The sequence below is a fragment of the Lagopus muta genome, chromosome 4 (genome assembly GCF_023343835.1).
Source record: "Lagopus muta isolate bLagMut1 chromosome 4, bLagMut1 primary, whole genome shotgun sequence".
In the NCBI taxonomy this organism is placed as follows: Eukaryota; Metazoa; Chordata; class Aves; order Galliformes; family Phasianidae; genus Lagopus; species Lagopus muta.
In genome coordinates, this window is record NC_064436.1 from 18087813 (window position 1) to 18105036 (window position 17224).

The window sequence follows — 17224 nt, forward strand, 5'->3', positions numbered from 1 at the left end:
TGAAACTCGGCAGAGCTGCGTAGACAAGGCCAGCAAGTGGCAATACAATAGGAAAGGAGCAAATGCAGAATGAAGGCAGGCAGAATGTTTTCCATTAATCATTTCTGGGCTCCTCTTTGGAAGCAACTGCAGTTCATCGTGAGCTGCAGCAGAAGATACAGAGGAGCATATGAAGATAACAACCACGTGTCAGCTGAAATGCTGCCATTCTCCTGGGGTTGGCCACCCATTCCCAAGGGTCTAGCAAACAGGTTGGAGGGCATAGGCGCAATGCAGTTGATGGCCTCCGAAATTCCTCTTCCTCCTGGAACTTCGTACTGCTTCTTGTAGCCTGGCAGCAGTAAGTTGATTGTCTTTAATTCTGTGTTGGGGTGCCCTTTGAGTCCTTCTCATAGGTAAAGCCTTCTGCCTTTGCCCATGGACCACATGTGCTTCTCACTGGACATAGCGTGCTTTCCTGAAGTACCCAGTGTATGGTGATCTGTGGTGGCTTTCATTCACGGGAAATAAAGAGTTCTCCCTTTCATACAGGAGGAAATCTGTGACTAATTAAAATCCCCTCTGAGACAGAATTAGCCACCGTCTGCTTACAGTGATGCGTGCAGCTTCTAAAAGTGCGAGTTCCCTGTTTTCACAGTGAAACGTTTCTTTCCTCATTGAAGGGAGCACTACACGTTCCCTCCACAGCAGCAGAAGGTTGTGCACTACCACGCTGGCACGACGCTGTTTACCACACACTGCCAGCTGACGCTTGATATGGCCGTGCAGAGCATGCGACTGCTCACCCCAGCCAGCCAGGCGCGCATGAATTGGTTCATAGACCAAAAAGAAGAGATAAAATCTTAAGCAGGCAAGTGGCCAATCAATGCTCACTTTTGTTTTCTATTGTCTTCTTCAGCTATTGTGTTATAGCAGATAAAGCCACTCTAATAGGAGGGAATCACTTACCAGACACAAACTCAACCTTCAGAGTCATAATCCACAGTTTCCCAACCCTTGGGAATCCTGGATTTCACGTCCTTGTTCCCTTCCCTGTGAGCCATCTATCCTCACAGCAAAAGTAGCACAAATTACTCATATACTCAATCAGCTACAAGCGATGCACAGCAGCACATTTATAGAGCACGTCAATCTTCCCACCCCACAGGAAGCAGCGGTCAGTCTGGCAGACACAAAGCACTCTGCAGATGGCAATGTCTGCACTTTCAGGTGCAGTGCTGAGATGATCTGGGATGTGCGAGCCAGACGAGGACGGAAAAGGTCACAGCAAGTAACTGGCAGGACTGAGATCTGCCATCTTCCTAGCTTTCCCTTTCCAGCTCAGAGAACATAGGCCTTAACTGTTCATTGGGCTCACTGCCCCGGCTTAGGACATTTAGCTTGGGAGAGAGCCTGTCTCTCCCTTTCATCTTACTGGAAAGTAGAAGGGAGTCAACCTAGAGCCAGAGCTGGTGCTAGATGCCCTTTAACAGAGGCATCTCATAATGAACGCTGTATTACAAGGCTGTGAAACACCTCCAGGCTCGGAAGAGCTTACTGCCTTCCCACCAGACTGCAGTAAGCCTGCTGGCAGCCAGCAATCCATGAGAAATTATCTTTGCTACTAACTTGCAAGTATGTTGCCACAGTGGAAAAGATCCTGGAGCAATCGACTCTGGCTCTAACAATTACATTAACTCTCCTTTAGCTCCTTTCGCTTCGGGCAGAGGGTGCTGAGAACACGCATACTGCTTGCTTTCTCTCCAGTGCCACAAGAGATTTTAATACATAAAAAGAACATAAAGAAAGAAGAAAAAAAAAAAAAAAAAAAAAGAAAAGCATAATGAGAAGAGACTAATGCTAACACACGCGCTACGTTTGTAAACAGCTCTAAGTATTAGCACTCTGGCAGTGATTTGTAGTAAATCTTCAGCACTCCTGAGGTATTTGCAGAGCAATTTTGCAGACATTCTGTAAGGTTTTGAGTTAATCAGTCTTTTCACAGGTACAGAAAAAAGCCTTGCCCAAAGTGCTGGAAGGAACAGCGTGTGATGTTGGTGAGATGCTCCAGTTAAAGCACAAGGTTTCTGAATTGGAAAACAAGGTTTGGATCATCAAGCAAACTTATGTTATAGAAAGAGAAGGAAAAGAAGTGGAAAGCTCTCAGCTTCGATTATACCTCCATTTCCACGGGATCCATTTAGGCTGCAAGTACACAGCAGGGACAAAGCGCGTTTAAGCGGAATACTCAACCGCACAAGACAGTCAATGATAACCTGCTTCTTACGTAGCTGCCTGTGATGTCCTAGAGTTGCTAGCTTGCTGGACTATCTTGGGAGGGGACAAAAGGAAACAACAGAGCAAGGAAAGAAAGAAAAAACCTATTTTAAGTTCTCCTGTGGCTATTCAATGCATCTAGATTGATGATTCCCACACTGCTTAAAAACAAAGGACAGACTGGAAATGAGTAACACTAAAAGGGTTATGACAACGTAGAAGAAAACACGAGTATCTAGAAGTCATTCACAGGAAGGGCGAGACAAAGTTAGGGACAGATTGAAGAGTGCGATAGCCAACATTTTGTCAGCTGAGAACACTAAAAGAAGCATTTCTGACAGACAGAGGTGACACTGGGAACAACAAAACCAAAACTATTCACTGCCTTGCTTTCTGCAGGTAACCGAAGCCAGTGGCTCCCCAACTGGCTGCAGTTTGCAAGTAGGAAGAATCCTTTCCTCAGCAACAAGCATACACCATTTCCTAACATGGAAGGAAAACAAATCTGTAGCACTTCTCACGGGCACGCTCGCAAACCCATCTTGTAGCTTACACGCGACTGTTATGGCGTAGATGTACAATTAAGAGAATCCCACACGTAAAAGCATGACACATGCTGAATTAATGACGTTGAACAGAACTCCTGCTTTGTAAAAAACAGTCTTCCCATTGCAGTTCTCTCATTATTTCCTCGTGACGGAGTCTCCTGCCTGCCCCTTGCAGGAGACACCGTCGCCATACCAGCAACTCCATGCAGCACAAAAACAGTTTTGGTAAAGGGGACTGTGCAACTGCAAGGGAACCTGGTTTTACAAAGCTACAAGCAACTCATAACTCAGGCTTTGTTTTCAACAGCAGCTGAAAACCCTGGGGCCTGCAGGCAGCCTGGTACAGATATCCACAGCACGAACTAAATTGGAAATCTCATGTAGGTGAATGGCTGCACAACGCAAATCCATCCGAGTTTCTCTGCAGTGTCAAACTGGTATCGAACTTGACTGTGTTTAAAAAATAATTAAAAAGTCATTCCTTGTAGTGTTTTATGACTCAGACTGTTTGTCAACAGCCAATAAAAAATGGCAATTGTCCGCTTGATTGTGCTAACACATCTGTTCTCTGTAACGATACAGTAACAGGATCTCTTCAGTAACAGGAACACTCCAAGAGCAGTGGAAGCAGAGCATTTCTCTGAGCACGGAGTTAACACACGCAAGCCAGGAGGAAGCAAAATAGCTGGCAGCCGCAAAGTTTCAGCACGCACCAAATAACTGTGGCATTACAAATCTGTGACTCTACCAAAGCAAATCACATCCTTCTGGGAACAAAATTCTGTGCAGCAATAATAAGGCCTGCCCAAAAAACAAAACGCGCTTCGCTCAGCCTGAAGAACTGTGTCCGTGCTTCTCAGAAAGAAAAAGTTATGCTATAAAAATCAACTCATGTACCTAAAAAGTGAACTCGATAAAATCACAAATGATTTCTATAAATATTATACAGAAAGCATAACGGCTAATCAGAGCCATCAAAGAAGTTGAGGATTTCGTCCGGCTGCTGAGCTGGAAAAGGGGCGGGTGAGGATCCTGCTCTTGACGATAGCAATTTGCTCCCTCACAGAAAAATTACAGCAAAAACGACACATTTCAGAGTGGCTGATTTACCCCCAAGGTAGCTTCTTTATTGCTCAAAAGCATAGCATACACATACACCTACACATGTGCTTATACACCTGCTCACCGTCACAGTAACACCTGAGCATCTCCGTGGTACGTGATCTCCATCACAGCTCACGGCATGAAAGTGAGCTGGAGAATGTGGCACCAGAGCACACCAAGAGTGAGTGTGATCGGTGCCAAGCTCTGCCCTCCCGAGCCGTCCATGAGTGCTCCGACCTCTCCTTCCAGAACTGCAGCAAAACTCTTCCCATCCCCATGACGGTGACAGAGGAGCCAGCGACACGCGAGCACATAGAACCACCCAAAAATTTAAAATAAAGGGGAAAAAAACATAGAATGGTCAGTGTTTGAACAAGTGAGGTGAACATAATCTGATGCTTCGCTTGACCTCGGCATCTAAGAGCTGAACAGCTGCAGTAATGCGTTTCACTACTTGAAATTATATCTACAAGCCATCAACTTTCATGTAACAAGCATGTTAATTGCCTCAGAATGACATGGGTCCAATTGCCTGCCTTTACATTACTCTCTTCTGGCTGGAACTTTACCTTGTGATTCCGCAGAAGTGATTACATATACAAATGAAAAGCAGATATCATGAGGCATTTCAACCTAAAGATGTTCTTAGCCTCTTTGCAATTACAAGTGATATTTGAAATGCTCCACTCTTCAGCAAATAGCCTTCATTACTGCAAAGTCATCTACGAAGAAGCATGCCGGTACTGAAATCCTTGTGGTCTGACTTAGAAACAACATTCAGCATTGCCACAGACATTTATTACGTGATCATTTACTAAACAGAATTTTTTTGTCAAGTGATCTTTGGGCAACTTAAACACATTTAAAGACAACACACAAATTATATTTCCTCCAAACAGTGAGTTGGTGCTAACATGCAGAATAACACTTGAACAACTTAAGTAGTGTAGCTTTTAAAGCATTTGCAAACCATAGCTAGTACATTTTTTCTCTTGACTACTCAAGGTCTGTTTCCAGGGGATACGGTAGTTACGCAACATGTTAATAGTTTAAAAGACCACTTTAAAATAAAATGCATTCATACCAATTACCTTGGGATACTTATTTCATTTTAGTCACATTTCCTTAAGCAAACAAAAAAGTTCCAACTACTACGCATGATTGACTATGCTTTGTGAATTATTTCTATTATACCTCAAAAGAAAAAAAACAAACAAAACCAACCCAAAACAAAACCACACCATCCTAACTTTGAATCAAAACTTAAAAATCTGGGCTAAATCTATCTGAAACTCCACCATTAAGTTATGATAAAACATTAACAAGAAGACAGCTTCAGAAAGATGAAACAGTTATGTCATTTGGCAATATAAAGTCATTTTAATACCTTCAATTTCATTGTTGCAAGTTCATTTATTCCCCCCCTCCCTTGTTTTTTCCTCTCTATATCACAGCAGAAATAATTGCATCAGGTCAGACTGGGTGACTACCTACGTTTACTCTAATTGCAGACAAAATAAATTACAGAAGCCTGAACCGAGACTATAGCAGTTTACAAAAAATAAAATAAGGTTAACAGATATGTCTTTTAGGTCAACACACAGGGAGAGCTACAGCAACTTTAACCACTGTATTGATAGCTCATTTCAGATTATGCAACGTTTGTTCCTCCCTTCCAGGTTAGAAAACCATAGAACGGCCTGGGTTGAGAAGGACCTCAAAGATCATCAAGTTTCAACCCCCTGCTGTGTGCAGGGTCGCCAGCCACCAGACCAGGCTGCCCAGAGCCACATCCAGCCTGGCCTTGAATGCCTCCAGGGATGGGGCATCCACAGCCTCCTTGGGCAACATGTTCCAGTGTGTCACCACTCCTGTGTGAAAAACTTCCTCCTCGTATCTAACCCAAACCGCCCCTGTCTCAGTTTAAAACCATTCCACGGTTTTGGATGTCTGTGAAAAAAAAGCTGTAAGCATGTTCTCCACGGCATGTCGTTCAGTTAGAGTTCAGTTCCAAAAACGTGATACTTGCAGAGATATAAAGAAGACACGATAAAGCAAAATATTTTTAATTATTAAGCCGATCTGAAATAAATTCGCCTAAAAATTAAACGGAACAAGAAGTTGTGTTCTTTCTACACGGATTTTTTTTAAGCATGTTTTAATAGTCAACTTGAGACCGAAACAATTCATCATTGAACACTCAACAATTCCGTACACTAAACTAAGTCTTTTTTTAGTTACATTTTTACATTTTCTTTACAAATGTAACACTTATGTACATTATATATTTCATTTCTACAATTATTTTACTTTAGTGAAATTCTACAACTTTCGCAGGGAATTTGCTGAAGTCTCTAGTAAATACGAATCATCCCTTTTAAAAAGAAATTCATATAAACAACCAACATACAGCACTGCCCTTTGACATCTTGGTTAAGAATTCGAATTTTGAAGGGCTACCATAACAAACGTAAGAAAAAAGGCTTTACTTAATTGTACATTTCGTTAGGAAATATCCCACATAGCTACATAAATTCACCAGCTTGCAATAAACAGAGCACCATACCGCTGCACTACTGGAAACGTGTATAAACCAATTCAAAGATTACTAGTGAAACAGCTCCATTGCTCCTAGCACTTTTACACTGAAGTATATCTGGAAAATTCCTCTGGAAACGTATACTTCTCCTTTAGCTGTAAAGTTTCCAGAACAGTCCTGGTTACTACATATCGTGAAGAACAAACACCCACTTCTGCTGCTTCCCGTACGCTTCTCTCGGCCAATGCTACCTGGAGCCGGGTTCTTTTTTTCTGGTCTATTTTTCTTCACTTACAAATCTGCTGTTGAATATGCAGTAAGAATTCGTAATAAGAGAAAGCTGCTTCTGTCCGATCTTCAATTAAGTGCTGAAAAAAATCTGTTTTGGCAGGATTTTCATCCCTGAAAGAACAGAAGGAGGTCTTTTAATCCTAACATTGAGCAAACTGAAATCTACTGTAAATTTACGTAGGGACCTAAGTTCCACTGCATTTCTAACTCTTCTTTTGAATTTCAAACTCAGCTTAAATGCACTACAGAAGAAATAACCCAAAGTTAAAAAACAACTCTTAGGGAAGTGATCTCAATTCTGCAATATACAGTCAAGCAGCAGTGTCTTAGGGGGTTGGGCTCGATCTCTAGAGGCCCCTTAACCCCTATAATTCTGTGATCTTTTTAACAGATAATGTGAGAGAAAAGCAGGCGATATTCAAGTGTCTCATAGCAATATCAGAACGGAAGCGTAAAAACGAATTAGTTTTTCCAAGTTGCAAGTTATGTTGATGGCAATGAGCTCTGAAAACATTACACTAAAACTCGACACAGATTAAAACCAGAACTTACAGATTTCTGTTGTGAAGGGGTTTTAGACAACAACATCATACTCTCTGGAGAGGGGACAGTATTTAATTTCGTCTGACCTAGATACTCCAATTTTTTATCAGTGTCAACAACAAGTTGCAAACGCAACCCACCAATAATTACTCAATATCTAAATGAGATACTTACTTTATTACTTGAAGAACAGGACTTAAAGGTCTGTTGTCTCTAAGCCAGGATATGAAAGATCGTGTCCTTTCTGAAGAAAGTGCATCTATCTCGGGAAGCTGCATCTGGTTGAAAGAAATGGAAAGAAGTTACCTTTTATTATCAAAATTATCTTAATAAACAGATCCTGAAATTCACAACGTGACCCAATGACACAATAGCCACCATTTCTATTACAAAATTACTGCGTACTACGTAGCTATATTTTCTCTTCATCTGAAGTACAGAATTTTGGTATTTATCTGTTATACAGGACATAACACACTTTTAACCTAAGTTGCCTTTGAAGTGCCAAAGATTTTAGAAAGCGAGCTCATTGAGGAAATAATCCTTTTAAAATGCTGCTCGCACATTTTCCCTGCTTTCTTCCCCTGTCGACCAAGTTCCTCTGAATTGCCTTTTGCACTACTGAGAGGTGAAATAAAACACAGAGAAACAAAATCTGAATCGTAAGCAAAGATGACAGCTGACTATTTGATTGGGAATGAGCTAAAACCAAACAAAACGTCAGCTTGCTTGAGTCATTCACTGAGATAAATACACTGCCTCCTGCTCTGATACAACGTAAGATGACTAATACGGTGAAAAAACTCCACACATTTAAAAACAGTTCTGCTGCTGCCTTTGTAGTAAATGAGTAAAGGATATAGTTTAAAAGCAAAGATGAACACTCACGTGTTAGTTTTTTTCTCTCGTTTTTCATTAAAATAAATGCTATCTAACCACCTGATACTTTCTTAACCATCCTCTCATTTTGTTTCCTGAAAACGTCAACTAATTCTACCACCAGTTATAATACAAGGAAACAATTTTAAGTTGCTAATATGAACAAAATAGAAAACCCTTAGCAAGCATTCAATTTTATAGCAGTCTTAAAGCTCACCGATCTTTCTGACCTGTTCTCATAACTTCCAATTTCATGTTCTTTCCCTTCATGCTATTCAAGCTCTATGAGCAGCAAATTTCTTCCTATGCGCTTCCACAAAAACACATTTAGATTTAGCTTCCAGAAATCACAAATGCAACAATTCCATTCAGAACTTTACTCGAATACCTTAAAAAAAGTCTAAGAAAAGTTATCTGCAAAATTCCACACTGTTTTTGTAAGCCCACATGCATTAAAAAAAACAGAAGTCCCACAGAAGTCCCAAAAGCAGTAATGTTAATGAATAATTTTTGTCATTCAGTGAACACACGTACATTCTTTCCTTAAAAGCTTTTGACAACTTCTGCATCCTAGGGAGTTGGCAAGAAGTGAGACACGAGTTATAAAAAAAAATCTTATTCTCAATTGCATGATTAAAAACTGACAGTGCACAAAAACTAGATTAAATACAGATTCCAAATGTAAGCACTAAGCAGGACAGATCAGTAAATGCTTACCATTCTCTGGGGTATTGACGCATAGTTTGGATATCCGAGGACATCTTTTATGAAGTTGTTATCACAGTTCTTTCCAATCCAAATATAAAAATTCTGTAAGATATCAGAATCAGTTTAAATAAAGGTTAGTACCTACATTTTAGAAAAGGAGACAGGTAGTAACATAATTACAATATTACCAGGAAACACTATTCATGCAAATTTATCACCTGAGAGCTTGTGTCACCAGCTGCACTCCACTTCTATATTCATTAATTCAACCCTACCTTAGGAATAATTGATACCATTTGGAGTAAGAGAAAAGTAAAAAAAGAAAAAAAAATTAAGTTAAAATGCAAATAAGGAAAGAGCAAGGATGCAGGATGTGTCTATGTTGGTACAGTTAATGCATTTTACCTCATAAAATAGAAAACCTAGATCTTACTAAAGTCGCACACTGGATCCAATTCTGCACACGGACTTCCGCTCTCAACAAGTTACACAAAGCAGCATGTATCAAAACACACTGAAACAATTACTGCTGACATAAGGAGAGAGCAACTAGTTTGACATTCACACTTAGCTCCCGAACCCTCAAGTGCTTTCCTTCTACAGTGCCATTAGAGCAGTGTAATATTTTATCGCATTACAGGAGTAGCACGTTTTGTACCAGTAAGCGTTTTATGGGTAATTCCTAAGATTAACTTCAACTGTATTTACAGGTTTTAATCAAGTCCTACAACTCCCCTGTTCTTGCAACTCTTACCTCATGTGAGCCACATACCATAAAACCACTTAGAGTTGTGCACAACTGAGAAAGCGCCCCCCCTCTATGGCTAAGTGCTTTGTTAGACAGACTTTAGCCCCTGCAGTTTAATATCCATTAAAAGAAACTTTTGAAAATGGAAATCCGTTATTGTCAGAAAAAAGAGTTGATACGAACTCTTGTAAGGTCCCAGCTATGGTTCTTGGCCAATTTATTTAGTGTGAAAAAAGGAACATTTTGCAACTTAATATACAATCTGTATTATAGATGTTCCAGAAACCAAAATATGAAAGCCTTACACTGGAACTATTGTTGAAAACTGACTGCTTTCAACAATTCGGAGTGCATCTTGAATATATAAAACTAGTAACTTACTGAACCACAATCCATAAGGAAAGCTCCTTCTCTTGTCAACTTCTCTGCAGATAACTTCTGAAGAGGAGGCTGAGGAACAACTCTGTCATTCACATGTATTGTACTCTGTAAAGAAAACAACAGGCAGTAACACAGTAATATAAAAAAAATTCATACATCATTATTTTTGTCTTAACCAGATGTGCCAAAAGAGGAAAAAGCACAGGTAATCTCCAGCAACATTTTGAGCATTCTCATGTAAAAAATGCTACATTAAATCTAAATGATCAGACTTGTATCAACAAATTCTAACTTGTCATTTAACCAAAGCTTGCTTTACATTATTTTTTTTTAGATGATAAGTTCACTAAGCCACATATGTAATAACCTTTTTCATGCTGTAAATTACCAAGCTTACAAAATAAGCTATACTTAAACAAAATTTTCTGCAGTCAACCTTCAAAGGTTTTCTCATTGCATTTCACTTCACTAATCAAATTTTGCAAAAGAAAAAAATATCAAATTCTACTCCTAACAATGATTCAATACTTTGCATTCCAGTTCCATGATTCAATATCCTCCCTGTTAGAGGTAGCTAAACATAATATATGGGCTTGTATATGCAGCAGTAAGACTGATCTGATGAAACAATCTGCTAGAGCAATGCTGACAAAAACTTACGCCAACAAGCCAAAACAACATCCAGCCATATTTCAGATTAAAACGGGATAAAGCTAAATAGCTATGAAGAAACCTGTGAAACGTTTAGCGAATAACATAAGGAGCAACACATTCTGGAGGCTAAACACATCCCCACACAGAACAAGACTACAAACAAACAAATAAATAAATAAAAATTCCATATTATAATACAAAAGAAATCAGGATTTATATGCAAACATGAAAATTAAGCTACTGCAGTTCACTTGTAGAAGTTCCATACTATGCTTAATAGTCCAAGAATTGAGTATTAACAGAAAAATTTGCAATTTTTTTTAAAGCTTACAATTTTCTACAGAAAGAGATTTAAGAGCAGCAATTCACATAAATATTTCAAAGTGAGCCAATATTAAACAGCAGATTAACACTCCTTTACGTAATTTAACATGAGGCTTAACTAACATTTAAACAGACCCTATGCTTTATTGTTCCACTGGAAGCGACTTATCTGTCGCTTGCAAATAAATGCAAATAAAATTGAATCTCCCCAAAAGATTGCTGCTGTTGGTTTTCTTTGTTTTGCTTTTTTACAGCACTCAGACTCTGAAACGCAGTGTTGTTAATGGCACTTGTGCTGAAACGATCTCGATAGGGCTACTTGAAGTTCACTTCTTAAACAGGGGGGAACAAAAAACAAAAATCTGAAAAGCCTGACAAGTCTTTACTGCTGAAGAATACTGTGAATTTATGGAATAATTTAAAAGATGGCTTGACAAGGTAAATAGCTTACAGGTTGTGCAGAACAATATTAACAGCCAGAGTGAGTACTCAATTGCCTATGTAAGTTTGTATGATACTTAAAAATGAACACTTACATGACAAGTTTTTTTTTTTTTTTTGCAAAGCTAGTGTAAGGGCTGTAACTAAGCATGACTGATCAGCTCACGAAAACTATTAAAAACACACCTAACTTACTTTCAGTTACAGCTGCCTTTGCTTGTAAGTAAAATCTCATCTTACTTCTTACCACTAAATTCATTTTCTAGACCACCTCTGTAAAAGGCACACAATTAAGAACTAGTTTTCTTCTTAAAATATTTAATCGGCCTGATCTTGATAGTCTAGACTTCATCCACAGCACAGAAATGACTGAAAGCTGGTTACACCAGTCATTTTGATCTGGTTTCAGCACACAAGATCAAATATTCTGTACTCATTATATTTCATCCATTTCTCCCCAGACAACTCTACAACTAAAACACACTGGATATGCATCTAAAGCAGAGAACCTCTGCTTTCTTTATATGATTGAAAACCGTGGAATTATTGTAGTCACTGAAACAAGATGAAGAAAAACAAAAGTTTTCCTTAGCACGCATGTGAAAAACGCCTGGTTTACATTCCTGTTAACTGTTAAGATTCTCAGATGAATTACTGTAACACATTAAAGCTTAAAAGACGCTCCATTACAGCTTGAAAATGTTACAAGTTAGGCTTCATACGTTACCTCTTCAATCAACTTGTCTATTCTGTACAGGTTGGGATGTATCATTTTCATCATGTGAACAAGAGGCTGACTCTTTATCTGGCACATTGCATAAACACGATCATCTAAGCGTGTACTAGTGCCTGTTCTAAAAGCTTTCTGTGGAAAAAAAAAAAAAAAGCAAAAAAACATTGTTACTCAAATAATTCCCGTGTTTTATGTCACACTTAAACAGCCTATTTCCTAAATTCTGGTAGAGTCAAGCACACCTGTCTCAGACGTTAAAAAAACCTATTTTTAAAATGAAATACTAGCACTACGCTAGAAAATTCCTTCAAATGCAACTTGAATAGAATATAATTACAAAATTAGTCACTTATCCCTTCTTATAGATGAAAAAGAAGGATTTTTAAAAATGCCTCTATTTCATGTAACATTTGTACACGATTGGGATTTCTCATTTTCATTCCTGACAAGCCTTACTGACTTACTCACTGACACAATGACCACAGGAAGGTAAGAACCCAGTAGGGTTCGAAAATGATACTTGCAAGGATAAGATTAAATCTGATTTTATATTACTAAAAATAAAATGTTAAGGAAAAGCTCCAGGATGGAAATACACTTCCACATTTTGTAGCAGAAAGTAGGTAATCATAGGATAACTTTCATTTTATAACTCTCCTTACTATTAACATTTCAGCTCTTTTTAGGAACAACTGGTAAACTACTGCTGTGAGAAACAACACGACGGAGAGAGCGCCTGACTGAAAGGAGAACAATATTCCTGTAATCAAAATGCAAATTCACTTCTCTACCAAAGCTATGCATGCCAGTCATTTTTGTTCTTCCAGTTTCAGTTTTCCTTTATTTCAGGCTTTTTAATTATTGTTAATGGAGATAACTCTAAAACTGCACTGAACTATTTCCACATCCCCTATTACTTCTAATGTCTTTTACACGGATTCTCCTGATATCAAATGGTCATTTTTTCCCCACTCTAACTGACGTAATGGTTAAAAAGACCTAATCAGTATATTAGTCACTAAAGTCATCGCTACATCAAAGAAAAAATGATTTCAGTAAAATTTACAAGTGAACTTACAGAAAGCTTTGTTTGTAATAAGAAAGAACATTCAACTATCAAACAACGCTCTTAAAGCTAAGACATTTATCGAACATAAAAGCCTGTGTATGGTAAGCTCTCATTATATGCAAGTAATGAGTTTTGTAAGAAAGAATGAAGATATATAACATAGATTATATATGATATATATAACAAAGATATATATAACAAAAAAAAAACCCAGTAACTATTTTTACAATAACTTTAAAATATTCCCTTTTTCCTCAGTAACTAATTTTCCTTCTTAGTACGTGAAAGTACAAAGAATATGCACTGAAAACTATTGGTTTTCTTCTTCATAAAATAAAATGAATAATTAGTAAATGGCTTACGAGAATCCCCTTGGGCACCATTAATTAGTTGCCAAGAACCTAAGAATTACTGTTACTATGTATTTTTTATATACTATATATACACACATAGTAAAAAAAAAATATATATATCTATTAAAAAATACAAATTCAAGTAAAACAAAAAGCTGTTCCAGCACTAATAATTTAAATAAGCTAATTTTTGTTTTGATCCTTCAAGTTCAATTAAACATATACATATATAATTAAACTATATATACAGTTTTGGATAATTATAGCATAAGACAGACACTGCTTGATCTAGGTGAAAAATTACTCAAACTGAACCATGAATCAAACATCAATTGCTCTAACTTACACACACCTGTTTGAGAAGAGCCAAAACATAGACTGGAAACAACTTGAGGGAATTTGGTGCTATCAGCATAGACTGCTGCAGGTTTGAGGCAGTTGACATATACGCTGACAAAGAGTCTACCACAGCATTAACTAAGGCATCTCTTGCATCTGGAAGACTAGATGAAACTGAGCGATCCACAGCTGTTGGATAGAAGGATAAAAGAAGTTAGTAGAGTTTAATTCATTTGCTCCATCTTCCATAGAGAAGAGATCCCTTTCATGATGCTCAAACGAAAAAAAAAAAAAAAAAAGCACCACACTGATCTGTACTTTCTCATTCCCGTTCTTGAGGAGTTCTAATAATATGTTTAATCTGTGGTATACAGATGTATTTTCTCCCATCACTTCAATGGCACAATGGATAGGGCAACTTGAACTTCATTTTTCTCTGCTAAGAAAGGGCTACAAATCTTTTGGTTGGAGGAAGCCACCTGCTGGACTGAATGCACATTTACAAGAACATATGGAAGTACCGTTTATTTTTTTCTGATTTATTTGCCATACACTAGAATCCTACCGAGCCATACACATTCCATGGCAGAGATCATTCTGCCACTGAAATAGCAACTGGTGACCAGCAAGTAGGAGATCAGCAAGGCTCCTCAACCCAGCAACGACAGGAAACTAACGCATAGAAGAGAATATCAGAAGTACTCTCATCTTGCTCCTTTCTTTTTCAAGCAAAGGAAAACCAACAGGAAAAGGAATAGCCAGGCTTCATTCACGACTTTGTTTAAAGAGAACAGGAGAAAAGATATTTTAATCTTTCTGACCTGTACTCACCCATGTTTGCTAAGAGGCATACAACTGCTTGTACATCAGCTCCTGCATACACATCAGTCAGTGAATTTACTACAGGCAAGCAAAGTGTGTGCACTCGAATTCGACGTTCACCTACCAAAAAAAAGTAGGAATCATCACACAGTATCCATTGGCAGCAGACGATATACAACAGGAGAGCATATCTCCTCTCATCCGAGATACAAGCTCTTCATCAAACACGTTACTGCTTAAAACAGTAGTATGACTTTTAAATAAAATTCTTCAGCAAGATTACTTTACTTAAAATGGAGATAAACTACCAACCTCCAACAAAATAGTGTTTGTGAAGACTTACTGAATGTGACTAACTGCCAAGCAGGCTCCCTAATTTTGAAAAGATTCCCCTAGGCTACAAAGATAAACAAAGACCTGTGCAACTAGCTATACAAACATCATAGTAAAAACAAAACAAGCACGAACAGTGACAAATTCATTTGAATCTCATTCATTACCTTTGCTGGAGGTGTACAAAAGAGCAGTTTGAAAACAAGCTAAAGATGTGTCAGTCAGACTCTCCTCAATGGACATTTGTACTGCAAACCCAGCATCAGGATTGACGTTGGCGAGAGACAGTAAGTCAGTAGATCGGACAAAAAAGTTCCCATGAAAAGTGTGTATTGAGAGACCTACAAGTAGATCAAATAATTCAGACAGTACAGTTAACAGTGTGAAAAATTCTGGTAAATATTTAAAGCCCACAGGCACTCTATGTTTAAAAACACGGAAACATATATTGAAAATATTTACACCAAATATTAAGCAGAATCAATTACTACACTCATCAGACATTTCAGAGCGATCCTGTAGATTTCGTGTTCAATTCTGACAGTCCAAACTGACTACTGCTCTTACACTATACATTTCAACTAAATTGAAACTGAAATGGCACAATCTTAACTAAACAAAGCAAAAAAAAAAAAAAAAAAAAAAAAAAAAGAAAGACTCCGTTACCCAAATGGAAAATGTTAATGCAACAGCTGCTGTGGAAGTTGCAAATATCTTACTCTTCTGTGAAAGATAAGCACATTCAAAATAACAGTTCAAATGTTTACATCAACTTTCTCACATGTAACAGTATCTTAATATACCTTTTGTACATCTTATGCGCATAACCGCCTCAAATCCTATCTTCCTGGTAAGGTATCTTTTAAGGTCTTTCTGCAGTTTTTCAGCCTGAGCAGGATTATGGCTATGGTGGAAAGATGGGTAATAATAGATGCATCCTGCAGAGTACTTGGACATGCAAGCTGTGAAGAACAAAAAGATATGGTGAAGAAGTAAACCAAGACGTAAAAATTGCATACAATGTTCTGCAAGCCACATCTCTATTGACCTTTTTCCCCGATGTGAACTACATCTGTATGACAAGAACTGTCTGTGACTCAGTTCACTGAAGACATTAATATTAAGTCACTTCAACACGCAGTGACCATTTACTTCAACATCCCCAACTACCTTCAGCAACTAAGACAGGAGTGCACATCCAAATACTGGTTGTCTGCACTATCAAAGGTGTACACAGACAAATTTTGGCTTAGTACTGAAAGGTGAGAACAGCTCACAGCTCTCCCCTCTGATTAAACTTCATTCATTTCCTGCCGTCAGACTGCTTTCTGTTTTTGAGTAGAAAGGTACTTCCTGGTTTAAACCTGAGATCTCAGAATAAATTATCTTTGATGACACTAATCCAATACTCCTGTTCTTTACTGATACCAACTTCAAAGTCAACACCTCAGCAGCATTAGCTGCATTTACAGAAGTGCAAAATGAGTGACACAATTAAAGAATTCTTGAAGTAGCCTGTGCTTTCTAAGACAAACACTATGGAAAGAATAAACACATGTGTTAGGTACTCCTTACCAAGGGAAGCTAGATCAGAATATTGTGAACTTAAGAGAAATAAATCCACAGCAGTCTGCTGGCCTGAGCAGTCCAATGCCAACTTTTTATAGAAATCTGTCGCTGGACCAAGATGCTGGACCACCTTTGGTGAAAAATTACACAGGAAAGAATTAGACCGCTGAATGTGCTCCCTTAAGACATTAAGAAACAACAGACGTACTGTTTAATAGCAAAAGTTACCTATAAGCAATTCTTTATAGGCACTTTTAAATAAAATTTAATGTTGCATGTTACTTTAGTTCACCTTTATAAGCAGTTATAATTCTTTTAGAGAAGTTTACACACTCATGCAAATAAAAGTTAATACAATTACACATAAACTAGTAGATATTGTTGTCGGCCTTATAAATACATTAAGAAATCGTGTTTGAAGTGTACAGGTCAATACATTCCTGTTATGTACACTCAAAGCCCAAGCTGATGACAAATGGATTAGAAGATGCACACATTTTCTTTTCCTTGTCAAGAAAAGTTCTAGACCAAAGGCCCAAAGAACAGTTCATGCACAGTACCACAAATGTATGCTTAAATTAGTGACCGCA

The 17224-nt window shown here is 38.1% G+C and overlaps 1 protein-coding gene across 2 annotated transcripts in view; it reads right to left on the minus strand.

The window, feature by feature from the left end:
• Window positions 1-3906: 3906 nt before the first annotated feature.
• SEC24B (SEC24 homolog B, COPII coat complex component) overlaps window positions 3907-17224 on the minus strand; it is a 43586-nt gene continuing 30268 nt past the window's right edge. For both annotated transcript variants that reach the window (XM_048943255.1, XM_048943254.1), the window contains 10 exons: window positions 16641-16764; window positions 15869-16027; window positions 15233-15406; window positions 14742-14852; window positions 13924-14099; window positions 12144-12281; window positions 9998-10102; window positions 8878-8970; window positions 7456-7559; window positions 3907-6849 (listed from right to left, as the gene is read on the minus strand). In XM_048943255.1, coding sequence (XP_048799212.1) covers window positions 6735-6849; window positions 7456-7559; window positions 8878-8970; window positions 9998-10102; window positions 12144-12281; window positions 13924-14099; window positions 14742-14852; window positions 15233-15406; window positions 15869-16027; window positions 16641-16764 — 1299 coding nt within the window. In that variant the 3' untranslated portion in view covers window positions 3907-6734. The remainder of the gene's footprint in view (window positions 6850-7455; window positions 7560-8877; window positions 8971-9997; window positions 10103-12143; window positions 12282-13923; window positions 14100-14741; window positions 14853-15232; window positions 15407-15868; window positions 16028-16640; window positions 16765-17224) is intronic.